A 17,415-nucleotide genomic window follows, 5' to 3' on the forward strand; every position below is an offset into this window, starting at 1 on the left:
CTGGATGATAAGCAGTTTTGTTTCTTCCTCTTCAGACTGATTTATGATAAATGTACCTGATGAGTAGTTCTTGCACCGGCCTCACAGAATATTATTTCCTTCATTTTTCCTCCCTTCATCTCCTTCTGATGTGTGAGTCATTCATCTTCACCAAACAAACATTTCAAAACAGTATTGCTCATGTCAACAGAAACTTCACACACCTCAAGGAGGTTGTATGAAATGCCAACTTCTTTCTGGCTTCTCCCAGCAACCAGGAATAGAGTTTTTTACACTTGTCAATACTACTTCACATATTTACACATATTTATAACCCGATACACTATTGGTTTCTTACTACATAATTAAGGTTTTATTTGAGTTATCTTTAGTTGAGTTAATTTATTTGATTGAAATGAATGTTCAAAAACTGTTTATAGTATTTATAGTGTCTAACGCTTGATTGTCACATCTGAAAATTTAAAAAAATGTAAATATCTTTACACATTCAAATCTGCTCAGTTGGAAACTCAAGTGAATAGGTGCTATTATTATTCAAATAATACTACGAATATGCGACGAGTATTATCATTGAGAAATATTATTCAAATAATAATGCTCATTGCTTTTTCTAAAAATTAATCATAATAATTGACCTTGAAATATGTTAATTCAACCAATACTGGAATCGTATTCAATTTTTTCGTGACGGTGGCCAAAAAAATTTAAAAAAACATGGACGATTTTGTAAACTATAACATGTTTCAGTGAATCTTAACTAGATTAAAATCTGACCACATTTAGATTATTCTGTCATTTGTAACAGCGATAGATTATGTAGAAAGTGCGGTGCTGGTGGTGAAGATAGGTAAACAGTCTGAACGCTGCAGTGAAGCAGGAACTATGTGTGCCTGTGTGTGTGTGTGTGTTTACGGCAGATTGAACGCGTCAAGTATAAAGAATAACGTTTTTTAGGATAATGTGACGAATAATTTCCACCTTCACTCATAAGAAACGACGGAATTTGTGTCGTTATTCTTCAGCGTAAAGCATAGCTAAGCTAACTCAGCTAGCAGGAATCGAAGTCAGCAGATAGAAACAAGCTGATAATAAGAGTATCTATCTATCTATGTCTCCTGATGGCTGCTGCTTCTGTGCGAGAAAAAGGTCTGAAATGCGGGATTTTACTTACTACTATTTTTGCTCAGTCGATTAACAGACAACGTCAACTTGCTCATAATGTCGTGAGTGGTGTGCACTTAAAAGATACAGAATATGCGGGAATCATCAGTTGTAGTAGCAGTGTTCTTTCGTTTGATAGATGAATTTCTTGAAATATGTTTGTTTACTTGGCTTTTTGCTAAATTCAGTCTTGTTTCACTCACGATCCTTGATATCTGGTGCCAGAAAACTAGGTAGCGGGTGTCAACAAACTGATCAAATGTTATTATTGTTGTGCAGCAGCATGGCGTGAAGGTGACAGGTGTATGGCTCCTGACCCCACAGATGGCACCTTGAGAGAAGCCACCATCCGCAGACTGACCACCACCTCTCTCAGTAATGACACCACCGCATGGGTGACCTTCACTGGTCACGTTGAAGATATGGGTGTGGAGGAAGAGCCTGTGCCAGTCTCAGAAATTACGAAACCAGGTTTGAATAGCTTTGCTCAGGAGAAACCAGTGTTCCCCTGCAGTGTCTTCCGCGCCCAGGCCTGTGTGCCATTACAGCTGACGCCGGGTCATGTCAGTGGAGAGAAAGTCCCTCACACCATCAACAGATACCTGAGGGATTATCAGAGAGAAGGGATCAGGTTCATTTACAACAATTATGTCCGTACCAGAGGCTGTATCCTTGGAGATGACATGGGCCTGGGAAAGACTGTACAGGTACAAAGCACAGTAGCTGCTGTTTTTCGCTGATTGTAAAAATGTATTTTTGTTTTTATTCTCAATCTGGCTCCCTCTCATTTTCTACCTCTGTCATCATATCATGTAGGTCATTGGCTTTCTCGCTGCTGTGCTGCACAAGAAAGGCACGTGGGAGGACATTGAGAGCAACAGGCCTCAGTTTCTACAGAGTCAGATGTCCTCCAAGCAAGATAAACCCAACAAAGTAAGCACTGCAATATGCTCTTGACACCAAGATATGGAAAGATTAAGTATTTCTCCCTTTTTTTGGTTTCAAACTGCAAATATGAGTACGTCTGACCCCTGTGGTTCTTAAATATGTTATATGTTTTACTGTTGAGGCATGTGCTTTGAGCCAGACCAACTTTAACAATATAATGTATTAAGAGAACCTATATCAATAATCAGTGTGATGACAATGCTGGATGTCTGTGTTCTATTCTAGTTTTTCCTGATCGTGGCCCCACTGTCTGTACTCTATAACTGGAAGGATGAGCTGGATACGTGGGGTCACTTCCAGTGTGTGGTGGTCCACGGGCTGAGGAAAGAAGACGAGCTGGCTCGCATCAGAAAGGGCCGTGTTGAAATCGCCCTCACTACATACGAGACTCTTCGCCTTTGTCTGGACCAGTTCAATAGGTACATGGAGGATCCACAGTGAACACACCCACTATCACCATGAGCTGCACATGTGCTCTGCTTTCATGAAACTGATCCATTTGTGTGTCCTCCTCTCCCTGCAGCATAGATTGGTCTGCTGTGATTGTGGATGAGGTTCACAAGATAAAGAATCCAAACTCTCAAATTACTCAGGCCATGAAGGGGCTGAGATGTCAGGTCAGAGGGGCTTTTGCTTGTTATATCTTGCATTGTGTTGTTGGTGTGTGGATTTTTTTAATAGCAGAGACGTGATTCACCATTTTATTTGGAGTTGTCCCACACAATCACATTAAATGAACAGTGTTAAATACATACAATCAGCTGTTACTTTACTGGATTCGCCTGTGCAATCCAATACATTTCAGTATTTTGCTTTTTGATTCCTCATCATCGATTTTCTTCTGCATAAGGTTAGTGTCTGCATTTAGATCTGCATATATGATTGTGTTGTGATTTATTTAAATTATTCTGTGAACATACAATACCTGGGGAGAAAAGTATGTACATATATTTGAAAAGTTGGCATAGCATATTTGTCTTGTGTAACACAGTATGTTGCTTGGAGCCACACTAAACTCTGCTTTACTCTTCATCTCTATTAGGTCAGAATTGGCCTCACTGGGACCATTTTACAGAACAACCTTGAGGAGTTGTGGTGTGTTATGGACTGGTAAGTCTGGTATCAACCACATGTTTACAGTTGCATTTCAAAGATGTAAATTGCTTGAACACAAATGATGCGCTTAATTTTGTAATTTGCTACTTTTTCACTTGCAAAGACAAATCACTTAAATAAGCTTTGGGGTTTGTTATTTCCTTTTGTTTTTAGGGCTATACCTAAGTGTCTCGGCAGCTTGGGACATTTCAAAAGCAAGTTTTCAGATCAGATTGAACAAGGGCAGCGACACAGTGCAACCAAACGAGCGCTTGCAACAGGCAGGAAGGCTGTCAGAGCCCTGGCGAGGAAGATCTCTCACTGGTTTCTCAGAAGAACTAAAGCTATGATCCAAGAGCAGCTGCCTAAAAAGAACGACAGGGTAGGATTGACTGATTGGCTGAACATGATCATTTGTATGGCAGATGTTTTTACCTATTATGTCTTAAAGCATACTGTGTGTCAGAGAAGTTGTATTGTTCCTGTAGGTGGTGTATTGCTCGCTGACAGACTTTCAGCAGACGGTGTATCAAACAGTGCTGGACTCTGAAGATGTGACACTACTGCTGAGGTCTTCAGAGAAATGTGATTGTCAAAGTGGAAGGACCCGCAGGCGCTGTTGCTATGATGTCAGTTCAATGCTTGGTTGTGATTTTATTTGACATATATGAATGAAAGCTAAATCTATAAAACTTATAACGACGTATAATCTGTTAATTGTCTCACTTAGTTTTCAGCACTTTGTCACATTTGGCAGATTATGTGTGATTTGAGCTTGTTGTTTTACTTTTACTGCAGTGTCTGCATCTAATGTATTTTTCCATTTGTGATGTTACACAGAATGTATTATAGTGAGATTTTAGTTGGAGATCTAACCCCTGGCTGTCATTTATTGCTATGTTTTGCTTTCATTGCAGAAAAACTCTGAGGGTGTGAGAGTACATGAGTTGTACTTTAGTTACTTGGCCATACTGAGGAAAGTTGCCAACCATGTAGCACTGCTGCAGTCCACCGCAGGCACCAGCAAAAAGCAGGTAAAAGCCTCCTTATTAAACCAGTTCATTGGAGTTACTGTATTTGGCCAGTTCCTCCAGATGTAGTCAACACCACATCATACAGTTATATATCACTATTATTTTCTTGTAGGAGAAGTATGTGAGTGACATCTGTGGGAAGGTTTTCCAAAAGTTTCCTGACTTTGTGCAGAGATGCAAAACTGAAGCCTTTGAATCCCTGTCAGACCCAATGTACAGTGGTAAAATGAAGGTATGCTCATCAATGCAACTAACATTTTAGTTAAAGTAGTTTCCTTTATGGTCATATATGTACAATCCTCAGTTAGTAAACTTATATGTCTTGTGCTTCAGGTTTTGAAGACACTGCTGAAATATTACATGCAGAGGCGAGATAAAGTGCTTCTTTTTTCCCTCTCAACTAAGGTAATGTATGAGAGTTGTATCAGTAGTAGTAGGAGACGTTTGTAGTAGACGATTGATGATTCTTTGGTTTTGGAGCTTTACGGCTGCTTTCGACTATCAGCTCTTCCTAGCACCAACAGGCTTGAACTCTCAATTACTGCTGCTTTTGGAATAGATAAGTTGTTTGCAGAAAAAACAGTTAGCAGACAAGTTCCCTCTGGGTTTTATAAGTTAAGGCAGCAGAGACTAATGGCTGGTGTCACCTGAGACAGTATGATAACATTTGGTTGCTTCAGGCTACTATGATGTCATCTTTTAGGTCCTTTTTATTTTTCAAGGAAATTACTGCTTAATGATTTTTGTATTTTAAGTCTCACAAAAACCCCTTAGTCTTCATGATGAATACATTCCCATTATAGATTTAAAGTGGATTTGGGTTTGTGTCAGTGTTTACACAGTTGTATGTGTTTTGAACATTTCAGCTGTTAGATGTGCTAGAGAGCTACTGCATGGCAGAGGGGCTGGACTACAGCAGGCTGGACGGTGCCACCAAAGCCAAAGAGAGACTCCAGATTGTCAAAGAGTTCAACAGCTGCCCTCACACAAACCTCTGTCTGGTTTCCACCATGTCAGTCTGAGTCCAGTTAGAGCAATATTCTCTTAAATAAGCAAAACAAATGTGGTTTGTTGTTTCTTAAATGTGCAGTTTGTTCATCTTGCATCGCTGACTGCTCTACAGGGCAGGTGGTCTCGGTCTTAACTTTGTGGGGGCTAATGTGGTCGTGCTCTTCGACCCCACATGGAATCCAGCCAATGATCTCCAGGCTATCGACAGGTTGGTTCTATGCCACATTTTGAGAAGACCCACCATAGCAACCGATAAATCCAACCATGTCATATTCAGCATTAAGTGATGATGAACAAACACAATTTTGCACCTTTTTGTGTGTGTGTGTGCGTGTGTGTGCGTGTGTGTGTGCGTGTGCGTGTGCGCAGGGCGTATCGCATTGGCCAGTGCAGGGATGTGACTGTCCTCAGGCTGATCTCGTTGGGGACTGTGGAGGAGATTATCTACCTCAGACAAATTTACAAGCAGGTACCAGAGAACACACAGTCTTTGAGTTTTCTCTACTCTGTACCATGTATGATGGCTGATGAAGCATTGACATCTCCACTTCTCTTATTTCGACAATGTTTTCACAACTTTACTACCAGTCTGACTCAGTATTTTCAGAACACGTTTTCTGTACATTCTTTCCCATTTTTCCAGCAATTGCAGTGCTCAGTGGTGGGCAAGGAAAACGCCCGGCGGTACTTTGAGGCAGTGCAGGGGAATGATGGACATAAAGGAGAGCTGTTTGGGATCAAGAATCTCTTCAGACTGCAGACCCAGGGCACATGCCTCACCCGCACGATACTGGAGGTCAGATAGCCTAAAGGCTGTTCATTACTGCACGTTTGGTGATTGATGATGTCGTTCTTGGAGACTAAAGAGCCATTCTACTCTCCACTTGCTAAACCAGCATGCTCATTGTTTGTCATAGTCACCTTCCACCATCAGTCATAACTTATTAGTAATTGTCTTGGGAAATGAAGAGCAAAAATAGATTCTGTTGTGCGTGATGATGATACTGTTAGGTCGGTGTAGTACATTGAAATATTGTTGTGTTGATGTTTTGTTCTTTTCCTCCAGCGAGAAGGACAAGTGGAGGCCGGAGTGATGACAACAAGCATACGCACAGACGGAGAGGAGCAGGAAGAGGCGAAAGGAGTTAGCGTGAGTAACTCTGACGTTCTCAGCGATCCAGAACATGGGGCACTCATCTTTCCCATCCCTCACTCCCTCTCCTTTCCCAAGCGACCCACTTATCCCCCCATTTCCCACGTGAATGAAGGAATACCTCACAAAGGGGCCTTCCTGTCTGTCAGTCAACCAACCCACACAACGTCATTTAACAACGGCTTTATAATCGCTCTTCTCCGCTCAAGAGGCCAAAATTAGACATTCCCCCATTTAAGAGAAAAAACAGCTCTAACTCGGACAAAACAGTATAAAATTGGATCAGTCAATACCACTTTTGAGTCCTTGGCTTGCATAAACATTTTTAAACCCTCAATCTACTACAATCCAGAGATATAGCAAAGAATGAGCACCCCCCCCTCTCTCGCTCGCTCTCTCTCTGATACAGTGACACACAGCTGTATATAATTACCTCGTGTCCTAATGGAGGAAGCAGACCACACTGAAGTCTGTCTTGGTCTATCCAGCTATTTATTTACACAGTGACGCTCCTTATCAACTCGTGACAGTTCCCAGCCAAGTCTCCGCTGTGCAGCACACTGTCCTTTTTTTTTACCGGACTGCTCCACCATCGGGGCCATTCAGACTAAAACAAATATGCCATACACTGGGGTACTGTAACACGCACACAAAGAAACACGCACAGACACGGAAATAGGCCTGCACACACCAGCAGAGAACCACTGGAGAGTTAGGGAAGATTCAGCTAATTGGCACATTTTATGAGATAAGAATCACTGTTGGTGGTCGCTCCCCTAAAGGCTCAACTCCAGGAGATGTTATGGCCCTGTTTCACATTACATCATGTAGGAAACCATTTGTTGTATGGATGTTTATTATGATTTACCAACAGATATTACTAGCACTATAATAAATCCACAGATGGACTGGTGAACAGAATGATTGTAATCTTTTTATATACCGTAATTGCTTTTCGAAATGTTTTTAGGATAATCTGATTTAGATTTTATATTTCTGTTAATGTAGACAACCTAGGTTCATCTATGTCAATCTATGTGTCCTTAAGATTTTGTTGTTTCATTAAAGGAATCTGGAAGGTCGTCACCTGTAAATGTCCCCATTATGAATAATCAACACAACAGAGGGGTGTTGGACTTCAGCAGTGGGAGTGAGGACGATGAGGAGCAGGGGGTTAAGAGGAAAGCGCCTGACACAACAGCAAAAGGTGCCAGGGACGGGAGTAGTGCCACCGTTCCTGGTCAAATGAGTCTCCTCCAGTTAGGTATCTCCAGACTGCTTCAAAGGGTAAGAGGTGAACCAGGCTCAGGAGACGGGGACAGTAGTCCAGGTAAGGGAGGGTCTGTGGAAGAAAGCTCCACTGAGGAAGACGGTGAGGATGCAGGAAACAAGGCAGAGGGTTCCTCCTCTGGCATCTATAAGAAGTCCAGCACAGGGAACGAGCCAGTCCATTTCCCTAAATCTACAACAAAAACATGGCACATCTCCAGTGGTTCAGAGAGAGAAGATGGGGAGGATGAAGATGGGGGTGGACAAGAGAGTCTTTCTCTTTTGAAAGAGAGTGGTGATGCTGCGAAAGGGTGGCTGAGGAAGAACATGATAGTTAATGAGAAAAATGATGGGTCACACAAAAAGAAGCCTTACAAGCTCAAAGCTACAACTCCTAGAGTGCACCAGCTTCAGGGTTACTCGGATGAATCTGAGGACTTGGACATAGCTGCAAAGACCTGGACCAAGAAGGAGCCTTTAAATTCATATGGTAAAGGAGGAGACGGAGAGAGAGGAAGGCTTGACTACGGCAGAAAGAGGCAAAGTGCCGGTCTGAGGGACCTGGCCAGGTCCAAATACACAGGAAACATAGAAACATTCACATCCTCAGAGGATGAACACACTTCTGTTAAGAGAGGGAGAAGTACAGGATGCACTTTAACAGCTCAGAGGGCAGGAAGATCCAGAGCTGATTTGCCTTTAGTTGAGCAAAGAGCTGCATCGACAGAAAGGAGGAGCACAGCGAGACGCCCAGAGATGCCTAAAGCTGTTTCATTCACAGGACTGAAATGTCAAACTTCCCCAATATCCAAAGGAAATAATGGAACCATTGATTGTGTGCTAGGTCAGATTCTTTGCTTATTTCTATATCAGAGTACGTCAGTTTTGGTGTTAATAATCGTCATGTCAACCTTTCTGATGTCTGTGTATGTTTAAAGGGGGCGTCCAGGGTGTAGTGTACACCCACTCTAACCAGCACATCGTAGGCGGAAGCAAGGCAGAGGAGCGGATTAGCAGAGCTGCAGTGCGGGATGTGTTCCAACTCAAGATGTACTCTCAGCTTCCAGCCAACCACCTGCTGGGCACCCAAGAGGTACCTGTCCCACAATGCTCTTCCTTCTCCTGAACTCCTCTCACCCCTTGGTGTTCATACTTTCTTTGGGTTTTGGATTTATCTGGTTCGAATGTGGGTCATTGTGTCTAATTTCATGTTGAGATGTCAAAAAAAAAGAAAAGAAAGAAAAATGTTTACATTATTCCGGTTAAAGTGACTCCTTGATACTAAAAAAGAAATGTCTCTTTACATCATTTAAGTCACCTTTTAGGGTACATATATTGCACTGAATAACATTTTTTATTAGAGTTGTGTAAAAAACTAAATAATCTCAAGGAGAGAGCTTTTTAAAGACATTTCAAGAATATCATAATAACATTTTGGCACTAAAGTTTGTCACAATTAGCACACTTGCAGAATGAAACGCTATGTCAGGAGGCACTGAGCTGTAGTTTCAGCTTTAGAACAGCTTAAGGTCTGTGAGACACAGTGAGATGCAGAAATAATATCAAACCTCAGCCCTGATTTCCTTTCGTGTGGTTCCAGAGCCAACCAGACAGTCCACCCCTCTCTGCTACTGTCTGGCTAGAGAAGCCCAGCGTGGACCACCCAGTCACCTTCACTAACAAGAGTGTCCACCACACCACCAACACCACCGTCATCATCGGAGAGACTCCCCAGGCCATATGCAGGTACAGGGAGGAGAAAGGAAAGAGGAAGAGAGGGAGAGGGAGAGATAACCATGAGTGGGCAAAGCAAGGGAAGAAGAAGACAAGACAATGGACAGAATAGTGCAGACAAGGAAACAAAGTAGGAAATACGAAAACAAGTCAGAGTAGGAAATGAGATAAAGGGAACTAAAGGGTAAAGAGTGGAATAAAGGGGAGGAACATTCCTGGCAGTGTTGGGAAGTAGGCCAAAGCTCACCACAGGTATGGTTCTTGAGCACCCCAACCTGGGCTTCAGGAATTTTTTTGTGTATGTGTGTATACAAGTTATGTGTTTAGAGAGAGAGAGACCACCTCTGAGTTCCCCCGTCCACTGATTTCCCAGCATCATGCCAAAGATTACCCAGTTATGTTCAGGCCCAAACACTGCAGGACTTTTCCCCGACACAACCACAGCCCTCCTGAGACGAACCAAAAATGATTGCCTGAGGACTTCTAAACCACATGCACACACACACATACACACACACACACACACAACACACACACACATCCTAAAGCACACAAACAACCTCAAACATGCACCCACACACGCAAACACACACCTCTGTCCTCTTGCGTCACCCCAACCCCTTACTTTCCCACACACACACACACACACACACACACACACACACACACACACACACACACACACACACACACACACACAGACCCACACAGACATCTTTGTGTCTCTAATTTTATTCCCCCCTGGGACAGACTGTACCTTTGCCCAGAGGCTTGCTTGGGATTGAAAATACACCCTAGTAATATTGATATCCACCTCATCTGACCTTGCTGCTGCAGTTTTGAATCGTTTCTTACAGCCTGTGCGTTCACGTATTGTTTTTCCACTGAAAGTCACAGATGGTAGCAGCACATAGCTCCCAATGCTGCTGCACCACCGGCGGTTTTGATGTATTTCTGTCCCATAGTCTGGTTAGGCTGAAGTTTTAATGACTGCAGAGTAGCTCAGGAAAAAGGCCTCATAATGAACGGTGTCTGGATATGTTCCTGAATACACTGAGAACTATTCATCTGAGCCAGTCTGATGGGACCACAGCATATCTGATTAATGGAATGGGCCTGGTGATACCATACTGTGGCTTTTTATAGTTATTTAAAGTAAATTATGTCCACATCTGCAAAATGACTACCTGATACTATCTGGAGCAGTGGAATTTAGCATAGGTTCAGAGGATATTGAAAGGTGGTTTTGAATACACATATCATAATCATTATTCATTATCGGTGTGCTTGTGTGTAGGCAGCAGCTGGAGGAGATGGCAGCTAAATTCCAAATCCCCTCAGTCCATCAGTTTGCTGAAGAGGTTCTGAGAAGCACCGCGGCCCAGAGACTGGCTTGGCTTCGACAGTATTACACCTCACTGAATCACCCAGAGGTGGCCAACACAGTCACCACAAACTTTCCACAACCAGATTCAGGCAAAACATCGTCTCCATCATCATCATCCACCAAAGTGTTGCCTCAGGTGGGCGCAGCAAAGTCTCACACAAGGGCTAAAACCCCACAAAGGAATATTCCAAAATTTAAGAAGAAAACTAAATGCCATCAAGAGGACCTAGAAGTCCAGACTGAGCCTCGAACCCCACAAAACAAGGTTTCAATGCCTCCTACAAAGCATACGGGCCCAGAGAATTATGTTCCAGAACCCTCTGAAAAGCCTCGAAACACACAGATTGTTCCAAAGCCACATAAAAAGCAGAAGGTCACACAAAGGAATCTTCTAAAGCCACTAAGTGATGTTCCAAGCTCTAAGTCAGAGGAGCAGGAGAAGACAGACTGCAGTGCAAGAGGACAGCAGAGGACAAAGAGGGGTAGTGTTTCCACTTCTGTAGCCTTCAGAGCTGATGGTGGTCTTGGCTTGGATCAGGGCAGCAGCAGTGGTCGGGAGCCTCAGGAGGCAGCTGTGTTCTTGGACCACAGACACAGAGATACCCCTTCTTCTCTGGACGTCTGCTCTGGCTGGAACACCACATTATCCAAAGCCACTGCGCAGGGAAAGGAGAAGAAGCAGGAGCAGAACTCCTCTTGCAAGGTCAGTGAGATTGCTCAAAAGCACAGAAACAACCCTCTGATGCCGGCCACTCCTGAACCTGCATTATCTACCTCAAGTCATCACTCCCTCCTCACAGATCTGATAGGAGACACCTCTATCCTTAATGACTTGTTAAGACCTAAATCTAGAGGTGCCCAACAGAGAGACTCCCCCACTACGGCCTCTCTGTCCACAGTCACTCTCAGTGCTGTTTCTGGCTCGAAAGGCCTCATAGACTCTCTATCCTCTCCATCCTCAAGCAGAACAGCCTCACAGCAGGTTACTCCACCCATGCAGACCTCAAAAGGAAGCCGCAAAGACTTCTGGGACATCCTGAATGAGGGCAATGAAGAGAGTATTAACAGGTTGACAGACTTGTCAGAAGTGCAGAGGGTTTGTGTCAGCACAAATCTAGCAGCGAGGACGAGGTCCAGGGAAGAGGAGGGGAACGGCGGTGAACTCTGGAAGACTAATAAGAGGTTCCTCTGGAAAAAATAATACAGGGCTGACAAAGTCGACTGTATTAGTGTTTTCTTTTTATTTGGTGGTTTTTACTGTCATGAGGAAAACTGCTAAATATCATTGCACTGCATTATCCACACATCCGTCAGCTGGACTCTGTTTCAAATCACACATCAAAACCTTAAAGACTTATTGAAATTGGCCTCCTCACTGTGATTCACTGTTCTCTCTGCTTTTAATGTTTTTATGTTTTAATTTGACCTGATTTGTTGCCATGTAGGCAGTGTCCTGAAAGGCACCTGTTAGTCAATGGTTTATTATTGTTTAGATATTTAAAGCAGGTTTTCCTGCTTCAGTCTTTATCTGTCCATCGAAGATTTGTCTTTTACCTTTTATTCATAGTTTAAATCTTCTCATTTTGAAATTAAGCTACGGCCATGCATGTCTGTTGAATTAGATTAAAAAGTATGTTAACCACCCAAAGAGTAGAAAGGTGTGTATTTCTTGTCAGTATTTCTTATCACAATTTTGCATTTGTATTTCTTTATTTTTCTTTGATATTTTTCACTTAGAGGAAAGGACTGTATTTTTATTGAACTGTATTGTATTGAATTGGCTGGAGCTTGAGAATTTATTTAAAAGTCAAACATCTCACAGAGGCATGAAAGAGTGGAAGATGGAATTGTCCCTCTTGCTTTCGAGGGACAATTCCATGTGACATTAAAGATCAGTGTTAGTATTCAAACTTTTCCTTCACCTGATATTATATGAAATGGAGGAACCTAACATGCTGCAGACATGAGCTGTTGTCATTATGGGATACTGACTACCCCCCTTATGGTGTATGGATGGTTGGGCTTGATTGCTCAGTGCTCTGCATAGTAATCTGATATGTGGCTTGTCTCAGTTGTGCTCAAACGCCCCTCAGAGTGGAAGCTGCTGTGCCATTAGTGAAATAACAATGGCAGTGGAAAACAGTGTGGCTGAGATAATCACCATTCTTATACAAATTTGAGGCCATTTGTTTTTTGCATTCCAAGGCAAATTAATGAAATGTTATGTTGTGTGTGTGTGTGTTTTGGTTAATTTAGATTTTTGTGACTGATGTTACTGGGTTTGGGAATAGAGGGATCTGTCCCTCTACAAAACAAGTTCCTCTCATGTCAAACCCATAGCTTAGTTGTAATGTAAAAACAAAGTCAGCATTTGTGCGCGCGCACACGCACACACACACACATGCATGTGCTGAACCTCACAGCTGTGTTGGACCTCTTTCAGCTGTCGCACTGAAGTAAGCAGAACCCCAGATAGAGCGGCTAGTGTTGTGTTTTGTTGAGCAGAAACGAGAAAGTGCTGATAGCTATCAATAAACAAGAGAAAAAGACGACAACGTGTCTGAACAGAACATGACGCTGTGTGTGTGTGTGTGTGCATGAGGTTCTTCTGGGAGGTAGAGCATGATTATCTTCACACACATACACACACGCGCACTCGCACTCAGGCCATACATCTGTCACACCTGTTCAAATCGTAGACGGAGGAGAATAAAAAGCCCTTTCTCTCTTCCCACCCACAAACCCATTCCCTCTCTGCTTCCCTATTTCTCTCTCACCCACAACTGAGGCCTGCAGATCTCTATCTTTCTTTTTGTAGTCATAGTGTGGTTCAAGTGAGATAGCAGAGAGGCTTAGCATTTTATTCACAATAGACTGACTGACTGTGGTTACAGGCTAATGGAGACCAACTAACACGGCTCAGTAGCAAACAAAGCTCCTTTTATCCTTTCGCCTCACTGCTGGATTTTGCCAAGAATCTGGAGTGAGACATACGACTGCCGAGAGTGATGAGTGACACTGACAAGTCTGTGTGATGATTGAATTTTAGTTTATTCCATGCCACATGGTGCAGCAAATTGCAATTTCCTGCATTTTCAATCAAATCAATGCCCACACAGCAAGAAATACCAACCTGAGACACAATGTTTTTCCCCTTTCTCCTATTAGCGCCTCGTCTCTGTATGTCAGGGGCCGTGTGAGAGGTCCGCTTACATTTCCTGCCACAGAAACCTAGGGTAGAAGTCTGAGAGTGTGGTACAAATCCAGACAGTCAGACTCACCGACGTAGCGACGGCCCCTTGGCCTTGTGCTCTCCGCTTGCCAGGAGTTTATTTGCAGAAGTCGGCTTGTGACACCTGGTTTGATTTGATTAGTGAAAAGCTGTGAATGAGTGCTGACCCGTGCTGACCTGCAGCCTGGATGTGCTTCCAATCATCTACAGCTTCAGGTTACAATGCTTAGACTTGTCTAATGAACTGGTTCTCTGGGTGTTAAAAGGCGACTTAACTGTGAGCCAGGTGAACGTACTTTCTGTCACGTCACAAGTCATAAGTCACGACCGCAGCTTATTTATCTGGTGCAGGTTTTCATATGCTCTTCCTGTCTATAATGGCAATAAAATTCAATGAGTTCCTCTGACTCCAAGTCCCGGTGCAGCTTCAGGTGTCACAGCCAAAATATAACCATGACTCCATTCCTCCTTCAAGCTTTATCAATGTCCACAATGTCCTGATAATCACTTCAAGATAATGATGTTTTGGCCACAATATCCAGTTAGTGTCACTGTAGATTAGATTAAACTTTTTTTTAAAGGAAACCAAGACATAGAAATTGAGTCATAATTGGGTTTTGTATGGATTTATTGTACAACTACTTGCTTTGATATGTCGTGTTTGAATCTAACCAATTCACTGCAAACAGGCACTTGTTGCAAACAGGAAATGTGAATGAAAATGAAAGGCTTAAGAGGCATATAGCATGAGCGTGTGATTCCCCCTCAGGGTACAGAAATAACGTCTTTATCATTAAGAACTTGGTTTAATTTACAATGTAACAGGACTTCATTGGTGTTTATGAGCCAACAGGATAATTAGTTTGTATTCTAAGAGCTATGGGGGAATTTTTAAGTGACTCAGCGAGCGATCAACTCCATTCAGGGGGTACAGAGTCCTGCCGTTGTTACGGTAACAGGCTGAGGAGGTCCCTGAAAAAAGAAGAAATCTCCCCCTTCATTAGGAAATTACACACCATTTGCCCCTCATTCCTATCCAGTTACCCGGGCAACTGTAATTTGGGTTAATTCACTGGCTCCTGGGCCCTTCCGTTCCCTATTGTGCCCCATCATAAAAGAGATATAACACAGACGCACACACGCAAACATGCACACGCACACAAAACCTCACGTTCCCCTGCACATAGACAAACTCTGTCCCTCAAATCCACATTCATATACACACACAGAGGGAGAGAGAGAGAGAGAGAGAGTGTAATCCTTATTTTGTCCCTTTCCCTGAAAATGGACTGTCTGAATATCAATGAATTGCAGTGATGGAGAGGCTCAACCTCAGTCTTTATTCCTGACAGCTGTACGAACATCTACAAGTGACTGTGTTTATTTATTCATTATTGTCATACAGGAAAAGATTAAAGTAACATTACAGATACAGTTTGAGTTATGTTGGAGTAATTGCATAATTTTAGAGTTGGCCCATGGTAGTTTTTTCAGTTGTTTGTATGTATGTGTGTGTGTGTGTGTGTGTGTGTGTTGTCTCTTCATTATCATCAGGGCAGAACTATCATAGAGTCTATGAATTTTTTCTGTGACCATTCATCCAATCAACAACTGTAATTTCAACATTAAACTGAGGTAATTTTGTATTTGGTATTTTGGAAACAAAGCAGCGATCAAGGCTCCTCTGGGTTTTGACAGTGTCATACATTAATTAAACACTCCAGCAAACAGTCTCACAAAAAACACTTGTCCCCTCTAACTCCTCATGTCTCAAATTTGGGAGACAGACAGAAGAGGGATGGAAGGAGGTCTCCTCTTTTCCCCCCTTTCAGAACAAAAGGAATGGAAAATTGTGTGTTTCCCCATGGGGTAAATATTGAGAGAGGGGAGATATAAACGCATTTTTGAGCTGCTCGGGTCTCTGTTGCACTGCCAAAGGTCCGTGCGTCACTTGATCCATTGTTTAGTGTAGAGAGTTCTCGGTAAGCAAACGGCTGCCTCCCTGCTCCAGCTGCAGCCTCTCCACTGTTTATGTTTGCAGGGCCCTTCGCCTTGAAGTGAGGCTACACAAGCAAAGCCTCGCCATATGTGAGCACAGGCCTGTCAGGGAAGTCACCAGCCACCTCTTTCCCCCTCTCCCTCCATACCTACATCTCTGCCTTCACCCCTTTGCATCCCTTTCTTCCATCCATGCCCTTCGCTCTGCTCTCTGCCTCCTCACGGTGTTTGCCTTGCCTTTCTGGAGGAGCAGCCCTCCCCTGACAGCCTGCTCTTTTGAAGAAGATGAAGGGTTGGAATTATATTCTTGAGTTTCAAAGACCTCCGTCGTGGATCGGAGAGAAGTGGGAGGTATTATTACTGTTGTGAGAAATAAGTGCCTCTAAAAACTAAAAATGACTTGGTGTGCTTGAGAACAGAGTTTGGGATACAAGGTGGCAATTATGTCACAGAAATATGTCAGGGAGTATAAATATTTGAAGATTTATACTGGTGTGTCATACTGACAAGCACAGCACATTCTAGAACTGGAAAATGTTCCAATAGGAAACCACCGAAGGGAATATAGACTCAGTAATGCATTTATATATTCTGTAATTGGCAACTGGGGTTATATACTGTAGCTTCCAGATATTTTTGTTGAGTATTCCAGTTTGGGGAAAAATGGTGATCTTGACTCAACAATTATTACGCTTGATTGGATTCTTCGGAGCACTAGAATAGAGTGAATGAGTTCCAGTGTTGAACTCCGATTCTTGGTTTAACCTAGGAAATCATGTTGGTCTGGGTTGAGCGTATGTGTCTGAGGGTTAGCGGTCCTGACCTCAGCTCCTGGGTGGGCTGCAGTGGCTGTGTGCTTGTCTTGGAACATCCCTGAGCCCTTCTGCTTACTGAAACAACAAGCAACCAGTGTCCAGAATGGATAGAGGAGGCACAGAGGGAGCATCCTCAAAGGCAGCACATAGCTCCATCGCTTTCTAGCAACACACACACACACACACACAATCTGCATTAGGAGAGGTCTGCTTAGTCCTGACCACCCACGTATGATGTGGTCATCCAGTGAATCCAGTTGACCCGTTCCTTTATGAATTTACTGTCAGAGAGGTGAAACTTGTCAAAGTCACTCTCAGCTCATAATTTCGTTAAATTATGACCCTGTTGACGGTAAACCCATTGTTCTGTGAAGACAGGGGAGGCTGCACATGCTCTGTTGAGGAAGGAAGGGAACGTTTTATCGCCGCTGGGTTGCCGCAGTGGTGTTTTTCACTTATTAGCTTTGAGAGTAAGAACCTCATTTGATGTGGGAGTTGCTTAGAGAATTGTAGATTTAAAGGTGTTGCAGTGTGCTCGTAACACAAAATTGAGCACCTCAGGTGGGGAAAGTCCCGCG

At 43.1% G+C, this 17,415-nt stretch overlaps 1 protein-coding gene across 2 annotated transcripts; it reads left to right on the forward strand.

The window, feature by feature from the left end:
• The first annotated feature begins 855 nt into the window (after window positions 1-855).
• On the forward strand, window positions 856-13,353 carry ercc6l2 (excision repair cross-complementation group 6-like 2). Of its 2 annotated transcripts, none has more exons than XM_076165164.1 (20): window positions 856-1,146; window positions 1,441-1,868; window positions 1,978-2,094; window positions 2,335-2,528; window positions 2,633-2,726; window positions 3,152-3,219; window positions 3,379-3,586; window positions 3,693-3,833; window positions 4,122-4,238; window positions 4,351-4,470; window positions 4,572-4,643; window positions 5,105-5,250; window positions 5,362-5,457; window positions 5,619-5,718; window positions 5,893-6,045; window positions 6,316-6,399; window positions 7,471-8,515; window positions 8,610-8,764; window positions 9,272-9,417; window positions 10,703-13,353. In XM_076165164.1, exons 1-20 carry the CDS (start codon window positions 1,119-1,121, stop codon window positions 11,991-11,993), a joined length of 4,803 nt encoding a protein of 1,600 aa, XP_076021279.1. In that variant the 5' UTR covers window positions 856-1,118; the 3' UTR covers window positions 11,994-13,353. The 2 variants fall into 2 exon arrangements, with proteins under 2 accessions (XP_076021279.1, XP_076021280.1); XM_076165165.1 differs by having other exon boundaries at window positions 1,444-1,868.
• The last annotated feature ends 4,062 nt before the right edge of the window (window positions 13,354-17,415 follow it).

Source organism: Genypterus blacodes, unplaced genomic scaffold (genome assembly GCF_046128005.1).
Source record: "Genypterus blacodes isolate CSIRO-AG114 ecotype Tasmania unplaced genomic scaffold, CSIRO-AGI_Gbla_v1 ptg000141l_1, whole genome shotgun sequence".
Taxonomy (NCBI): Eukaryota; Metazoa; Chordata; class Actinopteri; order Ophidiiformes; family Ophidiidae; genus Genypterus; species Genypterus blacodes.

Bases quoted from the DNA above. Each gene is read 5' to 3' on its own strand.
- ercc6l2 (XM_076165164.1), top strand. From the start codon at position 1,119: ATGGCTGCTGCTTCTGTGCGAGAAAAAG. The intron at 3,834-4,121 runs GTCAGTTCAATG...CTTTCATTGCAG, and splicing joins GCAGGCGCTGTTGCTATGAT to AAAAACTCTGAGGGTGTGAG. The intron at 4,239-4,350 runs GTAAAAGCCTCC...ATTTTCTTGTAG, and splicing joins CAGGCACCAGCAAAAAGCAG to GAGAAGTATGTGAGTGACAT.